This window comes from Dasypus novemcinctus, chromosome 27, assembly GCF_030445035.2.
Source record: "Dasypus novemcinctus isolate mDasNov1 chromosome 27, mDasNov1.1.hap2, whole genome shotgun sequence".
In the NCBI taxonomy this organism is placed as follows: domain Eukaryota; kingdom Metazoa; phylum Chordata; class Mammalia; order Cingulata; family Dasypodidae; genus Dasypus; species Dasypus novemcinctus.
The window spans coordinates 25,528,098-25,547,786 of record NC_080699.1 but is presented as its reverse complement, the minus strand read 5'-3'; the positions used below and the strand labels follow the sequence as shown (position 1 = coordinate 25,547,786).

Genomic DNA, 19,689 nt, shown 5'->3' with positions numbered 1-19,689 from the left:
AAAGTGGGTGGAGATTGTTTGCTTGTCAGTGGACTGGGACCTGGAATTACCTAGGAGTAACAAAAGTAGAGGTGGGTCTTGGCCACCTAGGGACACCTATAGATGTTAAAGCATCAATTTACACAGGGTAGGAAATGTGGCTAACACCATTGGCCCTGTGATGCTTTAACGTCATCATCTTTAGTATAGTTGGGGAAACTTTGGGTGTGATATGGAAGATATTTGTGCAGGGCCTACCTGTACAGTGGAGGAAACCTGTAAAGTACAGGGAATGAAGTGACCTAGAAGATGGTGCAGCAGCAGATTACAAATTAAAATAACTCAGAGAGATGCAAGAAAATAAGTCAGAAGCGTTAGGGGCTAGTGGTATTTGTTGAATAATTTAGTGAAAATATGGAAAATATCTTCCTTTAAGCGTTGTAGGGTCTTGCAGTCAAGTCCTGCCCAGTATTATTAATCTCCTTGGGGTAGGAGGTTCTATTGATTGAGCATGCTCTCCCTTGGGTGGCTAAAAGATAATCAAATATCAGTCAATCATTGTATGTCCTCCCATGGCCCCCTGGGTGGACTGTGGGAGAGTGTGGGCTATGGTGTGGACCATTGACCATGAGGTGCAGCGGTGCTCAGAGATGTATTCACCAAATGCAATGAATGTCTCATGATGATGGAGGAGGTTATTGTTATGGGTGGAGGAGTGGGGTGGGAGGGTGGGGGGTATATGGGGCTTCATATTTTTTGAATGTAACATTAAAAATAAATAGAGGAAAAAAATTAAAAATATATATATTAGTCAATCATCTATTATCCTATGAGTCAATGAATCTTGTCTTTGATTAGCTAATCTAGGGCTATTTATACTTTTAGGGCAAAGAAGGTGAGTGTGCTGACATTTGTTGTTGGCTTGAATAATCTGGATTTGTCAGGCCAGACTGGTCATTCTTGGGTCTCACCCACCATATCCAGTAAATGGAGCCAATTGTTGACCAGCACATCAGTGCTAGGATTCCTGTGTGAATTGGCCTAATTGTGCTTGCTGATCGTTGGGTCCCCTCCTTTTTCAAGTATATCTAATTAAGGGATGGAAAGCAGCAACATTCCACCAAGTGCCTGGACTTATGATGGTGACTGTGGCAACATCATGCCGCTGTTGCCACAGGTAATCTCCAGGGACCCTCCAGGTAGCCAAGGGATCTGGGGGAGGGGTGTCCTCTTCTAGCACCATGGTACCCAACAAGGGACTGAGGACGGGGAGGCCACCACATCCTGCAGTTGGAAGATGCCAAAGGGCCCAGGGTTGGCTCCATCTTGTACCAAGGGTTCTGCTTTCATGACCCAAGGACTAATGGGCAGCTGGATACAAGCTCAGGGGCTCATGAGGGTCTCCAATTCCAGAAGAGGCCAGTGTGAGGCCAATAATTGCCTCTGTAACATTGTATAGAACAGGCGGAGGAGAACAGTTTCTTGTTCTCTATCTTCACTTCCAATATGGTAGCCACCAGTAGCAATTGACCAATCAGCACTTGAAATACAGCTAATATGACCGAGGAACTAAATTTTTCATTTAATTTCATTGTAATTAATTTAAATTTAAATTTCTTTAGATAGTCAATGTGGTTAGTGTCTAGTTTATTAAACAGTGCAGATCTAAAAAGCATTGTTTTTTAACAGTACGCATCTTTTAATTTATATGAATAATACATGTAAGCTCTTAATACCTTAATACCTGGTCCTTTCCTTTTAAAGCCTAGTTCCTAGATAACATTTTGAAAACTGTTTCACTCACTCAACATTGCATCAGCAACATCTTTCCAATTCAATTAATGTACTTCTCAAACACTAGCACCTACTTAATGATAACACTAATAGGTTAGAAAGTATATCATGAAATTGGATTCCAATCACAGTAGAACCAAAAATCTATATTAGGATAAATTTTTAAAAGAATATGCATGACACAAATAAAAAATCCTGAAATATTTCACTAAGGTTTTTTTTTTTTAAGATTTATTTTTTATTTATTTCTCTCCCCTTCCCCACCACCCCCACCCCGGTTGTCTGCTCTCTTTGTCCATTCGCTGTGTGTTCTGCGTCCACTTGGAATTCTTGCCAGCAGCACCCAGAATCTGTGTCTTTTTGTTGCGTCATCTTGTTGTGTCAGCTCTCCGTGTGTGCGGCACCACTACTGGGCAGGCTGCACTTTGTTTCGCGCTGGGCGGCTCTCCTTACGGGGCGCACCCCTTGCGCGTGGGGCTCCCCTACGTGGGGGACACCCCTGCGTGGCAGGGCACTCCTTGCGCGCATCAGCACTGCGCATGGGCCAGCTCCACACAGGTCAAGGAGGCCCGGGGTCTGAACCCTGGACCTCCCATGTGGTAGACGGTCGCCCTAACCACTGGACCAAATCTACTTCCCTCACTTAAGTATTTTTTTAAAAAGGCAACTAGAAAAAGAACAAAGTAAAGCAAAAGCACTGATAATTAGAAATGGGTGAAGATAGCTTGGGTGGGGTTTGAGGCTAGAGCTCCTTTAACTAGAAGAGTCAGGGGGACATTTCAGGGGGGGTGATATTTTGAGCCAACACCTGAGGTATGAAAATGAGTCAACACAACCATTGACATTTGGAGCAAGATAATTCTTACCGGGGGCCGCCCTCTGAGTGCAGGATGTTTAGCAGCATCTCTGGCCTCTACCCACTAAATGCCAGTGGCACCCCATCCCCCATCCCTGCTGTGACACCCCCAAATTTCTCTAGATGTTGCAAAATGTCCCATGGTGGTGAGGGGAGCCACGCCAGGAGAAAACCATTGTACCAGACAAGTAAAGAGGAAGTTCAAGGTCCTGACTGTGGAAAGGGTGAAGCTGGCAGGGACTAACAGAGTCTCAGGGGTGGTGCTGCTGAAGGTGACGCAGGCAAGGCAGAGCGGGGCACGGGGTCTGTGCCCGTGGCCCCTTGTGAGAGTCTGAGTTTCTAAGAGAAATGAGGAGCCACGGAGCCACTGAAGAATTTTAAAGAGGGGTGGGACGCGATCTGCTTTAAATTTAAAAAGTCGTCGATTTGAAAAATGGGCTGTAAGGGCAGAGTGGAATCAAGGGGAGCCCTGAGGAGGCTCAAGGAACAGCACCTGGAACGGCGTTCAAGGGCTCCGCGCACCACCAGGGGGCAGACTTCTCTGTGCTTCCGTTTCCTCATCTGTAAAATGGGGGTGATAATAGTAAACCTACCTCACAAGGCAATGTGAGGATTCAGCTGAACTAGTATACGTAATGTACACAGAACAGTGCTGGCACACAGCAAGTGCTTTATGAGCCGTTTACTCTTGCATTACTCTAGGTGGAAGATGAGTAAGCTTTGACTGAAGGTGATGAAATTACTTCCGCGGAGGGCTGCAGCTGTAGAAGGCTGTGGAGTTATGATCAGGCGAAAGCACAGAGGGAAGAAGGAGAAAAGAGAGCAATATAGGAAGTGGGCAGGAATCACAGGTGTGCTTGGCACACGGGCGGTGAGGGAAATGAAAAAATCATGGATGACTTCAGGCTTTTGGGCTGAAGCAACAGCGTGGATGGGGTCCCATTTTTGCTCTGGAAAACACTGGAGGTCATTGGAACATTGGATTTGAGATGTCCATGTGGATAAATTAACTAGTTGATTGGGGGGTCAGATCTCAAGAGAGAGTTCTTAGCTAAAGATATAAACTTCTTCATCTTTTGCAGAGAGAAATATTTACTAATATAGTTTAAATTGAATAATAATATTAAACAGCATTCAAGTTCTTTGGAATGTGTCCAACAGATAGATCGCAAACATGTAAAACAACTTTTGAACAAATAATTAACTGAAGCATTGTTTGTAGTAGCACAGACTGCTATTCATAGAAGACTGGTTAAATGTAATGTAACATGGTGATAAATGGAATATTATACAACCTGTAAAAGAATAAATCAACTTTATATATCTTGATACAGAATGATCTACAAGAGACATTGCTTGATGAAAACCAGCAAGGCACATAACAGCATGTATAATAGACTACATTCATCTAGTCCCCCCAGGAAACAGATTAGCTAATACTGGAATTTGCCTGAAATAGTTCTGGAAGATACACAATTGTTAACAATGTTAACAATGGCTAGAGGACAGGTATTGATGAAAGATTTACCCTCCTCCCCCTTTTTTTAGGAAGTACCAGAAATTGAATCTGGGACCTTGTACATGAGAAGCAGGCACTCAATCACTGAGCAACATTGGTTTCCCAAGAGAGTTGGTTTTTTCATTTGATTGTTTGTTTTTTGTTTGTTTTAGGAGGTACTGAGGATGGAACCCAGGACCTCATACATGGGAAGCAGGCACTCAGCAACTTGAGCTACATCTGCTCCCCAAGATTTACATTTTACACTATGCTCTGTAATACCATAGCATTTGGAATCACATGCAAGTATTACAAAAATGTTTAAGTATATAAAAAATTTTTAAAGATTTGGAGAAAAAAAAAGATCACTCTGGTGGCAATTTGGAGGAAGAGACTGGAAGCAGGAGTCCCAACTAGCAGGCTACTGTAACAGTCCAAGCACGAGATGATGAGGACTAGGGCGAGGGCCGGGCGAGCGCCGGCTACAAGAGGCACTTCACAGATAGAATTTGGATTGAGGAAAGCGAATCCCAGGGTTTTGGCTGAGAAGGATCTCACACTGAGTCACTCCCCCAGGGTGGGTCTATTTTCCTAGAACTCATGATAGAATGGAAGGCCAGCGAGCTGCCTGGGCTGGGGCCAAGGCCCAACTGAAGAGAGGCTGCTGTCCAGGGCGCAGAGCGGGGTGTGACCGGCCAGCAGTGAGCGCCAGCCCCGCCCCGCACACCACCCCGTCCTGTGGGCGCCTGCCCTGATCCCCGTGCTCTCGTTCAGAGCACCTGGAGCTCACATGCTTTCCTACCCAGCGCGCTCTGGAAACAAGAGCATCCCAGGGACATTCTCCGCCTTTCCTTCCTGCCAACAAGCAGCAGAAATGGCTCCAACATAAAGAAAAGATTCCAGGCTTTTCTTCCTCTCCCCTAGCTGAGAGTTCGATTTCCCTCCTCTTGGGAGCAGCCTGACCCAGAGTAGCTGCAGGAGGCTTCGGTTATATGTTGCAGTCCCATTGGCTGCAGCCAGCTGGCCCCGGGTCCCGGGTACTTGTCAGCCTCTTGAGAAGGAGTCAGGGTTATTACGAGCTTGTAAATCAGGAGACCGCGGCTTGCTGACAAAGCCGTTTTGCTGCAGATGGATCCTGACGATGGGAAGTTGCGCTGGAGGTAGCCTCGGACAGCTCAGAACTCTGCCTGTGTTGGTGTTTTTTTTTCCCCCTAAAGACTGATAATAAAAAATAAAGTAAATGCGAACTCTGCTCACATTCCACAAGGATGAATCTTGTTTATCCCTAGGCATAGCTGTATCTGCCAAAAAACTGCTAATTCGTTTTCCCTTGACTGGAGAGACTGAGTGGGGGAAGGGGGCAGCTATTTTCACCTCTCAGGCGGCCCTTGCTGGCCCTGCCCTGGCTTTGGGCGGATGGGGAACCGCTGAGCTCCGCCGAGGCAAAGCAGCGAGCATCTGTGCCCAGTGTGGCTGTACAGGAGACAGGCACAGGGAAGATTCTACCCGAACATTTCACTAGTCTCCCTTGTAAAGGGACACTGTGACACTCTCTCAGTCCCCGGTTCTATGGGAGCCAGCCACCCACCTCTTCACCTCCAAACCCCCCTTGAGAGGACAGGGGCCACCTCACTCACAGAGTTCCTCAGTCTTATACCTTATACCCTCAATCTCTCTTCCCCGGCATTTCCCAAGCCAGGGCCTTCAGGCTGCAGCTCCCGCTCTCTCCTGAAACCGTCCACGCCAAGTGGCCTCTTTACTGCTAAATCGAATGATCCATTTCTGTCCTCACTCGACTCCACTGGCCACTCCCACGATGAAACTTCCCCGTTCCCACTGGCCGTTCTCTCCCAGCTCCCCTTGTCCTCTGGCCACGCCTTCTCGGGTCCACACATGCTTCCTGGGTGCTGGTTATTTGCCAGCCACCACCAGGGAGCTACCCTCTGCTCAGACCTTGCTCCTCGCCTTCAACCCAGACCTCTGCACATGGGTGTCCCATGGGGACCTCAAACTCAACCTGGCCAAAACCGAACTCATGATCGTTTGCCCCAAAGCTGCCTCCCCTCGGTGAATGGGACCTTCAGAGTAGCCACGCCAGAAACGTGGGGGTCCTCCGAGGCACCTGACCCGACACAGCCAGGCAGCGCCCACGCGCTGTGAAGTCTCCCAACTCTGGGCCTCTCCCATCTGTCTCATCTTCTCCATCTCCACTGCGCCTGCCCCACCTCAAGCCCTCATCCCCTCTCAACTGAACTCCTGCCCCTGGGCTCCCAGGTTGCTCTGCACCCACTCTGGGGCATCCTTCCAATCCCAGATGCCTCAGACTCCTGCCTGCCTAGCCGCATCCATGGTCCCCACTGCCTGCTGGGAAAAGTCTAAAATCTTTAACCTTTTGGTGGCCTGAACCTCCATCTCCACGTATCAGGCCCAGCCCCCCTCCCACTCCACACTCCACCCATATGGACCTTCAGAACACGCAGGTGCCCTGATGCACTTAACGCCCCGCCCCTCGGCTTCAGAAGCACCCTGCGGGCAACACCTTTCTTCCCCTTTCCAGAAAACCACCTCTGCTGTCTGCCAAAGCCTCCTTTGAATTCCCTCCTTTTTTGCCTTATAGGCAGCACCGAGAATACTCAATTACTTTTATTTCTTTTCATGTTCATGAAAAAAATATTGAGAGTCTACTTTGTGCCAGAAGCCAGAGGCTCTAGAGTTACAGCAGTAAACAAGACAGGCACGGACCTGGCCCCAAGAAAGTGTCAACCGTACCACCCTGCTTCCCTGGAAAGGCCCGCCGCTTGGCACATTCTGCAGGAACAGAGAACCACCTGGGCAGGAGAGAGCTTATGCGGCGCTCCAGTTTGTCCCTCACAGTCCCCAGGGTAGCCTTTCTAAAGAACACATCTGGCCATGTCACTTGCCTCCAGTTTCATGACTCCCCCAGGCCCCCATTACCCAAGTCCAAGCAGGCAAGGGCTGCATCAACCTGCTCTTTCCCAGTTCTCCAGTGTCATCTCTCAATTTCCACTGCCTCAAGCAACCCCAAACTGCCTGTATTTTCCCAGATCTGCTTTGCTTTCTTTTGTCCCCTAGGCCATTTGTTCATCTCCATGCTTTAAATGTCCTCATCCCTCTCGCCAGATTTATTAGTTACCTAGTGCTCTGTGACATGCCACCCCAATTAGGAAGTAAAGGCAATGGCAATTCTGTGGGTCAGCAGTTCGGTCAGGGATCAGCTGGGATGGTTCATCTCTGCTCCACGGGCTGGGCTCCCACATGCCTTTGTGGTCAGTTGACATGTGGGCTAGGGGCTGGGTATTCCTGGAGGGGCTCGCCCAGTGCCTGCCAAGTGGAGGGGTCTGTTAGCTGGAGCACTTCTGTTCAGGCTTCTCCATGTGGCTAGCTCTGCCTTCCTCACGTGGCAGCTGGGTTCCAAAATGCAAGCCCACGTGGGCAAGCACTTATCAAGTCTCTGCTTGCATCACATTTGATAAAGTCCCATTAGCCAAGGCAGGCATACGGCCAAGCCCAGAGTCAACGTGGAGAAAGTGTGAGTCATTGGGGGCCATTAATGTAGGAATCATTGTCTGCCCTCTGTCCCTAAAATGATGTACACCCCACATGTGATGTCCCACTTGTGAGATAAGTTTCACTCTTTCCCATGCCCCCAAAGTCTTAACCAGTCATGGCATCAGGCTCAAAGTCCATGATCTCACAGTGTACAGCAGATCTGGACGTGGAAGAGGTTCCTGGGGTTCAACTGATCAGGTATGCCTCCTCTTGACCTAGAGACCTGTGAATCTGGGAGTATAAAATGGTGTAGTCACTGCTGAAAGCACCATGGCGGTTCCTCAAAAAGTTAAGTATAGAATTATCATATGACCCAGCAATTCCACTCTTAGACACATACCCAGAGAACATGAAAACAGAGACTCAAATACTTGCACACCAATGTTCATAGCAACATTATCACAAAATCCTAACAATGGAAACAACCCAAGTGTCCATCACAGATGAATGGATAAACACACACCTGCACACAATGGAATATCATTCAGCCATATAAAGGAATGACATTGTAAGACAGGTTGCAACATGGATGAATCTTAAAAAAACATTAGGCTGAGGGGAAGCAATTATGGCTCAAGCATTGGGCTCCCGTCTACCATATGGGAGGCCCCGGCTTGGTTTCCCAGGGCCACCTGGTGAAGGCAAGCTGTCCCACACCCTGGAGAGCTGATGGCCCATGCCATGGAGAGCTGGTGCAGCAAGATGATGCAACAAAGGGAGACACAGAGGGAGAGACAGTGAGAGACATGGCAGACCAGGCAGCTGAGGTGGCTCAAGCGATTGAGTGCTTCTCTCCCACACCGGAGGTCCGGAGATCAGTTCCCAGTGCCTCCTAAAGACGACAAGAAGACAAGCAGACACAGAAGAACGCACAGCAATGGACACAGAGAGCAGACAGCAAGCAGCAGCGGGGGGGAGAATAAATAAAAATAAAATAAATTGAAAAAAAGAGAGAGAGAGAGCACTCTGGGCAGGCATTACCCAGAAGCATTAAGAAAATTAGGCTGTGTGAAATAAGCAAGGTCCATAAGGACAAATAACTGTATGATTTCATTTGATGAAATATATAGAAATAGCAAATTTGTAGAGACAGAAAGTAGATTAGCGGTTCCCTGAGACCAGGTGACTTAGTGGTTACAGAGTATAGCAAATTTTGGAAATGTTTGAATTTTTTTAAAAAAAAGAGATGCATGTAAACTAAAAAGACAAGATCCTGCCACTCCACATACCCAGAATATAACAGTGAACAGAGCCAGGACAGCTTCTGAGGACGCGCCCACTGAAAGGGGGGAGAAACTGGAGGCATGTAGCAACCACTGGTTGAAAGCGATTCAACCAAGCACATGATATCAGGACTCAGACTCTGGGAGCAGCGGATGTTTCTTGAACAGGGCCCAGTTCTCTTTGGTTCGTTCTTACACCCTCTGGGCTCTTGGTTCTGCCTTCTAAGAGGTCCTTTTTTTCCATAAGAAAAGGTCCATGTTTATATGGGTCAGCTTTCTGACCAGAGAAACTGGAGACCCAGGAGACTTTTTTCATTTTGAATTGGCACAGTCCCTTTTAGACCAAACAGGAGTGTTTGCCAATGTAACACTCTTCAAACTTTATAGATTTGCTGTTAATATTATTGTTGTTCACTCCATGCACCAAAATCCAATTACATAATTCATTTCAAGCAGATTCTATTATGCTGTGAGTCACTGTCCTTAATATTCTTAAAACTCCTTCTGTTCAGCTGAGATCTGAGGCACCACCTTACATCTTCCTGGGGTCTTAACAAAAAGTCCTACAGCCATACCTGTGATTTATTCTTTACCTTTAGGTCAGTTCTTATTTTGAGAATCTTTCACTTGTTCGAGAAACTGGAAATAAGAACAGGTTTTATTTTCCAAACTGCAAACTGGATAGGTCCTTCTTTAATTCATCTCTCTTAAAATACCTCATCCTAACAGCTAGAAGCATTCAAATGACATTCAGTATTCTGTCTGTAGATCTCCTTAGTTAAATAATAAATTCACTAGGTACATTTTCTATTTTTCCAGTCCCCAAAAAATTTCCTTACTATTTTGCAGCCTCCCCTAACAATTCCCCCCGCCAAGATGGCTCCCTCATCTGTTTGCTGGTGGTTTTGTTCGTTGTTTTGCTAACGATCTTGCTCATTGTTTTTGCTCATTGTCTGCTCGTTGTTTGTCTTCTTTAGGAGGCACAGGAACTGAATCCAGGCCCTCCCATGTGGGAGACAGGAGCCCAGCTGCTTGAGCCGCATCTGCCCACCCTCCCCTAACAGTTTGTCCATCATTCCTCCAGCCTGCACAACAACCTCCCTACCGCTTCTCTGGTCTTCATCCACCAGTGGGTCCAGAGCCACATGTTTAGATTTTTAAGGCAGCACCACATTTCTAAGTAGTGATTTATGTATCAGTTAATCATCATTACAGAAAAATTGCTCAAAAAACTTCAGTGACCTAAAGCAACGATCATTTTATGTACATGGATACTGTGGTTCCAGAATGCAGACTTGTCTCTGTTCCACAATATCGGGGGTCTCAGCTTGAAAACTCAAATAGTTAAAGGGATAACTCAAACAGCTTGGGGCTAGAACTATCTGGAAGCTTCTTTATTCACACGTCTGGAGCCTGGACTTGAATGACTGAGGACTGAGCTCACCTGGGACTGTCCACCAAAGCAGTGCCTCTGCGTGTGATGGCTTCCTTACAGCGCAGTGGCCACGGGGTGGCAAGACTTCTCACACAGGGGCTCCCGGCTCCAAGAGCAGTGTTCCAGCATCGCTTCTGCCACACTGTTGGTTGAAGCGGTCACAAACCTACTAAGATTCAAGAGGAGGGGACGGAGACTTCACCTCTCAATGAAAGAATGACAAATAATCTGTATCTAAGATACAAGCCACCACACTTGGCTTGTCGGAGACGGTTCATTTCAGCTGGGACTCCTGGGTCAACTGGGGTCTGGTTCATCCCAAATGGCAGTCGATGAGAGCTGGGGTGCCACCGTTCTCCAAATGGCTAGCTCAGACTCCCTCACAGGGCAACTGAATTCCATGAAGGCAAGTCCCAATGCACAAATGCTTATCAAGCTTCTGCTTGCACTGCGCTAGCTGGCACCTGGCCAAGCCTAGGCTCAGTGTGCAACAATCTACCACACCTGGGCAATTCCCACTCCACTATAAAGATTCTTAAGATTCAGCTAGAGCCTCAACTCCAAAGAGAAGTGGCCCTGACAGACAGGACCAGCCGATGTCCTCTGGGGCTCCCAGTCCCCTATCCACCTCACTCCCTCTGCACTGAACCAAGCGCCTTCTCACCATCTTCAGGCCTTTCTGTCTCCCTCACTGAAACAAGGCTTTAAGAGCAGACAGTGCTCTCTCATCTTTCTATTCCCCACATCTGGCCCTACGCCTGGAACGGAACGTTGATAGTGCTCAGCATTCTTTTACTTGATTAAACCTTCACAAATAAAATGTTTCAAACAAATATGCTGAAAATTAACCATCTCCATGGTTGCCTCGCCTTCTCTCCCTCTGCCCCTGTGTTCTAATATATAACCTTTTTCAATTTTTTACTTTTCACTCTCCCCAACCAGACAGCAGCCCCTCGGGGCACTCACCTCACTGGGGAGGGGCAGGGAAGTAGTTCCCAGATTTTTTGAACAGAGTAGTAACATTGTCAAAGATTAAGGGTCAACAGAAAGTTGCCTCTTTTTTTCCAGATAAGGATGCAAACATACGTACCATCCATCACCACCATTCTAAGAAAGGTGTAAACTTGAAATGAAATATAGCCCCTCCCAAGGGAGGGCAGGTGACAGCCTGAAGCTACGTTCAGCGCTCGCGGCAGGGTCTTTATGTTTCTTATTTCTCAGTGGAGTCGGTCTAGCACGGGAGCAGGGGAGCCTGGGATGCAGACAGTCCAGGCTGTGCCTCAACTAATTGTCTGACCGCTGACACAACATGACCCCTTCTTGGACCTCCATTTCCCAACCACGAAATGACAAGGAGGCTTCTGATACCTCTGTGATTCTAGAAAAACAATCCGATGACACCAGTGAGTCCTGAAGTGTGAATGGCTGCCAGTTCCGTGGCCGGTCTTAGAACGTGTGTTGTTAGAGGAGCTTCTTGCCCCATGGGTCCCCAGCTGGGGCCACTGGAGATGGTGGGAGAGAAGAGATCTAAGGGGCCAGCAGAGAAGTCTCTCAGGAAATCTTGCCTTGGGTAATGTCCCTTAACCCCTTCCTGCTTTCAGCGCTCCAGGACTGCCCGTTTTTCAATCTTCTTCCCTTCGCCTCTGTGTCCCATCCCAGCCCCCAGAATGTCTCCTTTGAGCCATCACCGCCGTCCAACCTGGAACTCTGCTTAAGCACTCTGCCACGCCCTCTACACTCCCCTCCCCTTCCTGAAGGCAAAGTGCTTGGAGACACAGAAAGTAGGCCAGGCCCTGGACCAGGACCAAAATAGCACAGCGGGGCCTCCACCTGCAGCCCTCAGAGACAGCCAGAAGGGAGTCTGGGGGCTCATCCAGCTGGGAACCAGAGACCCACTGCCGTCAAGCGGCTTCTGGAGAGCCTCAGGTCCTGCCAGAAAAGGCACCCTCTCCAGTCCCTAGCCGGGGTGGAGAGTCGGGGCCCCAAGCTAAAGTGGTTGTGTTCAGAGAGGAACGCTCCCTGGACTGACGAGCAGAGAGCTGTTAAGCGGGGAAGGACACACAGCCGTGGAGAGACACACAGTCATGGAGGGACAGGGAGGAGGCTGGTGGGTCTGGAGGGCAGCAGGGAGACTGAAGAACGTGAGGCGGAAGAGGTGGGCTGCCAGGGACCAGGACCCCAGGGCCCTAAAAGTTACCCTAAGAACAGTGAGAAGCCTATGGACAGGGTGGTCTTACCAGATGGGGGCTCCATGGCCCCCGGGGAGCGTGTGGCAAGTGCAGGTGCAGCGGCTCCACTACTAGATGAGCAGGCACCAGGTGGGCAAGGGGAGCTGCATTCTTCACAAAAGCTTTCCCAAAACTTCCGTTGTTCACCAAAATCAATAGCTTCTGGACGCTTCCACGGGAGGGAGAGGGAAGCGACGCTCCCACTGGGGAGCCCGGGCATGGCCTTCCACAGTGTCATTACAGTAATGGAAACCGCGGAGAAGTTGCCAGGGCTTTCTGTGAAGAAACAGCAGAGACGGGCAGGCAGGCTCTGAGAGACAGGGCCTGCCCACAGCACGTCTTGACCAGAATTCACCAAGAGGTCCCAAGGATGCAAATCAATCAAATCAATCTTTGGTCAAAAAAATTCACTGCACCTGTGGCTTGGAGATGAGCACCGGCAGTTGGTGGGGAGAAGAAATGAGGGCTTCTGGTGACATCAGATTTATGGGGCAAGGAGAGGTGCCTCGGGGGACTAAAAGCTTGGCCTCAGCCTCTTGCTCTCCAGTTGGTCCCCGTCTCTGTTTATTTTTTCCTTCTCTTGCCTGTCGTCTGCCCTTTACCCTCTCCCTGGGCAGGCAGGCAGCGTTGCTGAGCAGCCAAGCGCTAAGGGACTGCAGCTCCGTGGCCCAGGCCACCTGGCCCTTCCACTGACCAGGCATGGGTGAGACACGGGGATGACAACACAGCAGGCGGGGGCTGGTGACTGCGGCCAGGGTGCCATGTCCCCAGCCTGATAGATGCAGCGCTCCTTTCTTTGTCTGAAGACCTAAGCATCAGACGGCCTGGAGGAAATGAAATGGGAAAGAACCTTCCAGTTGCCTGGACCCGGGAAGGCCAGGAGCTGAGGGAGGTGCCAGGGCCCAGAGCTGGGAGCATCTGCCGCCCCCCTGCTGGGCTGGGTCTTCCGGATGGGTGAGGGGTGGCACAGGCCTTGCTTCCATTGTGGAAAAACACCCGACCAGCTTCCTGTGGGAGGCAGGCTGGAAAGGCCCGACTCCAGCGCTTCCCACTGGAGGGACTGGAGGAGGTGGGCTGGAAGGGGAAGGAGGAAGAGAGGACACCGCCCAAGGAGTCGGCCTCCATCCTCCTCCGCTGCCTCCCTGAATTTCCCACAGCTTTCTGAAGAATAGGCCAGAATATTCAGGTAAAGCCTAAAAAGGGAGCGATCACTGCGGGGCTCTGGGCGGCGGCGGCGGTTCCTGCGGCCCCTCTTGCTGTCCCCGCGGGTTCCCCGGGTCCCCGGCCAGGCCTGCCAGCCCCAGGGCCCAGGGCCCCCTCGCTCTGCGGCAGCCGGCCCACTCCCACCCCGGCACGGGACCGCCTCCTCCCCACCCCCCACCCCGGCTCTCTGCCCCCCTCAGCCTCTGATTGGCTGAGCCCCGGCGCCCTCCCCGCTCCCCCGCTCTCCCTCTCCCCCCACCCCGGGTGAAAACTGCGGGCGCAGAGCAGGGTGCAGCAGCTGGAGGCGGCCGCGCGTCCGGAGGAGGCTGCAGCGGCCGAGGAGCGGAGCCCAGGTGGGAGCGGGGGCCAGGCCGGGGCGGCGGCGCAGGGGGGTCCCGGGCGCGCGAGCGGGCCCCCCATCCCGAGGCTCGGGGAACGGTCCGGGGACGCCCTTGGGGGAAGCCGCGCCGGGCCTGGGGAGGGGCAGGAGCGGGAGGCAGCTGCGGGCCCGGGCCGCGCCGACGGCCCTCCGCTGCGGGCGCGTCAGTTTCGCCCACCCGGGGACGGTGGTCTGGGGCTGGGACGCCGGAGACCCGCGAGACAGGGTGCCAAGGAGGGCCGCGGGTGCCGCGGGCCCCCCGGGCGGCCCAAACCCCGCGTGGGTGGGGGGGGGGACGCGGGATGGAGGTTGGGGGACAAGCGGGGAGGACTCTGCCCCGCGACGCGGCGGCGGGCTGGGTGCGCGGCGGTGGAGGAAAGGGAAACCGCAGTGCGCGGGCGGGGGCTGGAGGCGGGCGGCCGGCGGGGGAGGGGAGCGTGGAAATGGAGGGGATGGGGGAGGGGGCCCCGAGTGGGAACGGAGGGAACTGGAATACAGAGCTGGAATAAAGCTGGGGCTGCACGAGCGGGGCTGGAGGGAGGCGGCGCAGCGCCTCGGGGGGCTCGGGGCGGCGGGGTCACCCGCCTCGAGCCCCAGGCCCATTTCTCCGTTCCCTAGCCCCGATCGCAGCACCCCTCTGCCCCTCCTCGGTGACTCAGTGCCGGCGAATCAAAGCCAGATGCTGACCCCTCCCCCTCCCCTCCGCCCCCCACCCCCAGTGACGGGGCCTCGGTGTCCCGCCCCCGCAGCAGCGCGGCTCGGGGGACCTAGACGGTCTGGAGAGCAGCCGCAGGCACCCGGCCCGCAGCCTCGCCCGCCGCAGGGCTCAGCCCGGCACCGCGCACTGGGCGAAGCGCGCACCCTGCGCTCGCGCCAGGAAGGGACCCGGCGCCCTGGCAGGCCCGCGCCTCCTGCGGCCCTTCTCCGCTGGGGACCCTCTAGGCTGGCGGCTCTATGTCGCCTCACCGGGCTGATGGTCCAGCCTAGGCTGCAAAAAAGACTGGGAGGCCACTGAAGCCGGACTGGAAACTGCAGCCCCAGAAGCACCTTTTGGCTCCTACGCCATGGGAAAGCGCTCTCATTTTCCCTCACCCACATCCCGGAAGCTCCTTAGCCAAGGACAGCCCTATCTGGGGACTCCTTAGCCACACACCTGCCTGGCATCACCGCTAACCATAGTCATCTAAGAGAAAGGAAATTACCGTTTGTATAACACTGGAGCAGCCCGAGTGCCAGGTGTTCCTCCTCTTTCTTAAGCTGGTCACAACCCTATGGCTAAGACTGATTCATTCTTTTTTTTCCTTCATTATCTTTTGAGCATCTGCTCTATGCCAGGAGCTGTTCTGGGCATTGGGGACTTTTTCTGAATAAGAAAGGGAAGTCCGTGTCCTCATAGGGCTTATATTCCTGAAGGGGGAGAGGGGTGAGGTTGTAAAGACAGTCACATATACTCCAAGTCACCCAGCTACTAAGTGTCCAGTGGCCAAGCTCAGACACCCACCATTACAGGGCGTATTCTAATGTACCCCCCACATACCCTGTTTTCCCTAAGGGGAAAAGAACCAAGTGGCAGTGCTGGGTTCAGGAGGGGGGATGTACAAAGGGGCTTGGATGCCCAGCCTGTGGCCATCGTGGCATGTCCCCAAGGGTCCCAGCCCTAGCGGTAAATGCATTGGCCTGCCTTGTTTCTTGGCTGATTCCTGTCCTCTCCCCACCATAGGTCCAGGACTGAGCTCTCGGCACCATGAACCCCGCAGTTGGCATTGCTCTCCTGCTGGCAGGTACCAGGCAAGGGGCAGGGCTGGCAGTCCAGCCACCCTGGCTCCCTCCCCTCAGAGCAGCTAGCTTCTTCCCCACAAGCTTGGAAGGTGGAGGTGTTTAGGGGGAGAGGGACCTCCTGCATTTCTGAGTCAGTGGTTCCCCAAACCTAGCTGATCTAACTGCCTGGGGTGGATTTGGGAAACAATTCCCTGAGTCCTGTCCCATACCACTGAATTGGAATCCCCAAATAGGAACCAGGAGCCTGCATCAGCTCCCCAAGACTTGAGCCCTTGGGCACCCCTGGGGTGGAGAGAAGGGCTCAGAGAGCAGAGCCCTGTGCCCTCCTGGCCAGGTCCCATCTCTGCTCTTGATGTGGGTGGGGAGTCCCCTCCTTCCCAGGCCCCTCCCAACCCGGAGGGGTCACTGCTGGTGCCAGTTTTGCAGATGGCCCGAGGGCAGAAGGTGACCAGCCTGACGGCCTGCCTGGTGGACCAGAGCCTGCGCCTGGACTGCCGCCACGAGAACACCACCACCTTGCCCATCCAGTATGAGTTCAGCCTGACCCGTGAGACGAAGAAGCACGTGCTCTTTGGTACCGTGGGGGTGCCTGAGCACACGTACCGCTCCCGAACCAACTTCACCAGCAAGTACAACATCAAGGTCCTCTACTTGTCCGGCTTCACCAGCAAGGACGAGGGCACCTACACCTGTGAACTCCGCCTCTCTGGCCAGCCTCCCAGCATCTCCAACAAGAATATCTCTGTCTACAGAGGTGAGGCAAGCCCCCAGCACGGCCCAGGGAGCTGCGAGAGGCACCTGGGGGGCAGCGGGCAGCAGGCAGTCCCTGGGGTGGGCTGGCGGGAGCGTGGCCCCAAACGCCCCCTGCTTTCCCCTAGCTGCTCCCTGGTCCCCTGGGGGGCCCTTGGCACTTCCTCCATAACTCTGGGGACATCACAAGGCCTCCCCAACCTTCCTTCCCCCCATCTGGCAAGCAGGGATGGTTCTACCTGCCTCACCCACCTCACCCATGATGGTGTTAAGGATTTTGAAAGATGTTCAAGGGCTCAGGAGCTGCAAATGGGAAGGATAGTTGGTCCCAGCCAAGGTGTCACGCGGCCCTCTTCATTCCCGCCTGCCCCCCACCACTACCACATTTTCTCTCCGCAGACAAACTGGTCAAGTGTGAGGGCATAAGCCTGCTGGCCCAGAACACCTCGTGGCTGCTGCTGCTGCTGCTCTCCCTGCCCCTCCTCCAGGCCACGGACATCATTTCCCTGTGACTGGCTGGGTCCACGGAAGAAACTGGAAGCCACTATGCCCAGTCCAGAGATCCCACTTCTCTGTGTCGGCGGACCCCTCCCCCCACTCCCTCACACACCTTGGGGAGAAATGGGGTCCCCACCCCTTACCGAGAACCCCAGTGCTGCATGCCATGGTCCACCCACCCCCACACACCCTCTCCACATGCCACTGGCTGTCTTTTGTACTCTTTGTTCCAGAGCTGCTTCTGTTTGGTTTATTTAGGGTTTATCCTTCCTTTCCTTGGGGAGTTGGTGAAAAGAGAAGCCAGGGTTGGGGATCTGGTGGAGAGTGAGAGGATGGGCGGGGTCACGGGATGGGGGGGTACCCAGACCCTGGAAGTCACCTTTGCCCACCAGAGGGAGGGGGCTGAGGAGGAGCGGCGAGGGGGCGCGTTTGGGCCCAGCACGCTGTGCACTGCGCAGACTGCTGCTCGGCAGGCAGGGATGGCGCCCAGAGACCCCCGATGCGGAGGCGCTGCCAAGCCTCTGCGGCTCATTACGGGAGGGAGAGGGCGAAGTGTCCAGAGCATTTCAGCCACACCAAAAAACCCCTCTGACCATTGCGGAAATCCCCGGCGTACAGGCCAGGGCGCCCTCCAGGGAGCAAAGCTGATGGTGGGCTGGAAAAGGGACCTTCCGCCATCCCTACCTAAGGCAACTAAAATTAAATGAGCCTACTGACTTCCAGATAGGGCCCCAACCAGTAGCTGAGAGGGTGGCAGAAGAGGACAAGGCCCCTGCAGGCTGTCCCGAGCCCCGAAGAGTTTCCAGAAGTCTAAGAGCCCAGAAGAGCACCCAAGTCTGGGTGGAGGCCCGGAGCCTGGGAGTCTCTGACCCTGCGGGAGGCTCTTCTCCCTCTCCCCCATGGTGCCAGCCCCTGCTGGCTGTGCCTGAGCCCCTCAGGCAGCCCCCAGCCCCACAGGCCTGCCTTCTCAGGGACCTCTTGGGGTGGAGGGAGGGGTGGCCACAGGCAGGCCACGCCTCGGGGAACGGCTTTTCCCAGCACCCAGCTCCCCGCCCGGCGCCCTGTCCCGTTCTCTCACCGTGGGTAGTGCCACCACAGCTTATGACATCTCATCGAGGAAAAAGAAAACTGCACAATAAAACCAAGCCTCTGGAATCTGTCCTCACGTGCGCCTCTGCTTTGCTCCCCCATCGGCCCCAGGGCCCGCCTCCCGCAGCCAGGTGTCTCCATGAGCAGGGGGGCCAACTTGCAGGCGCCGGGCTCCCCTCTTCCCGGTAGCCATTCTCTCCCCGTCCTGTTCCAAGCCTCTGCCCACCCCTAGGGGCACACCGCTTCGTGCTGGGCTGCTTTTCAGAATGACTCTAACCGACATGTTTGCTCAAATAAACGAATGTTCCCTCTCCACTGACTCATCTGGCTGGAAGGGCAAACCCACCTGCCAAGAGAGGGCTGAGCCTCCCGACCCTGATGACACGTGGCTCGACGCTCACGAGCCCTGAGGTGCTGAGTCGGCTTTTTCTTAGATCTGGGTTTTCTTCAGCTATGCTGCCTCAACTTACCCCCGTTATTGAGAGAGCAAGTACTGGGAGCAGGGAGAGGAAGCAGGGGAGGGGGAGATGGTCCACACGCCGGATATGGGAGGAGTGGGGTGAGAAGGGTGGAGGGTATATGGCGACCTATTTTTTGAATGTAACGTTTAAAAAAAAAATAAAGGGAAATTTTTTTAAAAAAGAATAAATGGTTAGACTGGGGGGAAAAGATGTAAGGCAAGAACCTAAATCCAAATGAAGGACCAAAGAGGACACAACAGCGGCCGCCCCTGTAGGGGTGGAGCGGGAACACTGAGACCCCCCCCCCATCCCTAAAAGGGGTAGGCACAATGTGAAAGAGCATCGAGGCCGCCTGGCACTGGACCGGGGGCCAGGGGCTTGCGGGCTCCAGCTCCTCGGAAGACTTAGCGGCCGGGTGACGGAGGAGCGTGGACTGCCCAGAGGCTGACTCATTTGGTATTTGAGGCTGGCTGGGATGATTTTGATTAAAGGCCCCAGGTCTAAATTTATTCCGCCGGCTCTCCCTCTTCTTCCAGCTCCCGGCTGCACCTCTGCCTCTGCGGTGGTCCCCGCGGTGACTGTGCCCGGGGGGTGGTGGGGGGCTCGGAGGAGGAGGAGAAGCTGCCGGCAGTCCAGGCCTGAGGACAGCCCGTCCCCGTGCGGGGCTGACAGGGCACAGACAGCCTGGGGAGCCCCAGAGCGAGGACGCCCCTGGACGGGGCCCTCTGGTTCTGCCCCGCCCAGCGCGCCAACCCCTCCCACCGCGGACCCCGCGGAGAGGACCAGGCCCCGGTGAGGAGGGCCTTTGTGGGGGACAGGGGCTCAGACCAGGGAGCCTTGTGAGCTCCGCCCTCGGGGAAGGAAGAGCTAAGGGTTGGAGGCCTCCCTGGAAGGACTTGGGAGCCAGGAGTGCCACCTCCATGGTAGGATGGGTGGGTTGGGTGGGG

At 53.5% G+C, this 19,689-nt stretch overlaps 1 protein-coding gene across 2 annotated transcripts; it reads left to right on the top strand.

Moving 5' to 3' along the window:
* Nucleotides 1-13,304: 13,304 nt before the first annotated feature.
* THY1 (Thy-1 cell surface antigen) lies at nucleotides 13,305-18,594 on the top strand. 2 transcript variants are annotated; one of them, XM_004456255.5, is made up of 4 exons: nucleotides 13,305-13,769; nucleotides 15,886-15,946; nucleotides 16,363-16,698; nucleotides 17,094-18,351. In XM_004456255.5, the coding sequence occupies exons 2-4, from the start codon at nucleotides 15,910-15,912 to the stop codon at nucleotides 17,204-17,206; spliced, it is 486 nt and encodes a 161-aa protein (XP_004456312.1). In that variant the 5' UTR covers nucleotides 13,305-13,769; nucleotides 15,886-15,909; the 3' UTR covers nucleotides 17,207-18,351. The 2 variants fall into 2 exon arrangements, with proteins under 2 accessions (XP_004456312.1, XP_058145312.1); XM_058289329.2 differs by lacking the exon at nucleotides 13,305-13,769 and adding an exon at nucleotides 14,030-14,139 and having other exon boundaries at nucleotides 17,094-18,594.
* Nucleotides 18,595-19,689: the final 1,095 nt, after the last annotated feature.

Coding starts and splice junctions, on each gene's coding strand:
- THY1 (XM_058289329.2), top strand. CDS start 15,910: ATGAACCCCGCAGTTGGCATTGCTCTCCTGCTGGCAG. Junction 15,947..16,362: donor CATTGCTCTCCTGCTGGCAG/GTACCAGGCAAG, acceptor TGCTGGTGCCAG/TTTTGCAGATGGCCCGAGGG. Junction 16,699..17,093: donor GAATATCTCTGTCTACAGAG/GTGAGGCAAGCC, acceptor TTCTCTCCGCAG/ACAAACTGGTCAAGTGTGAG.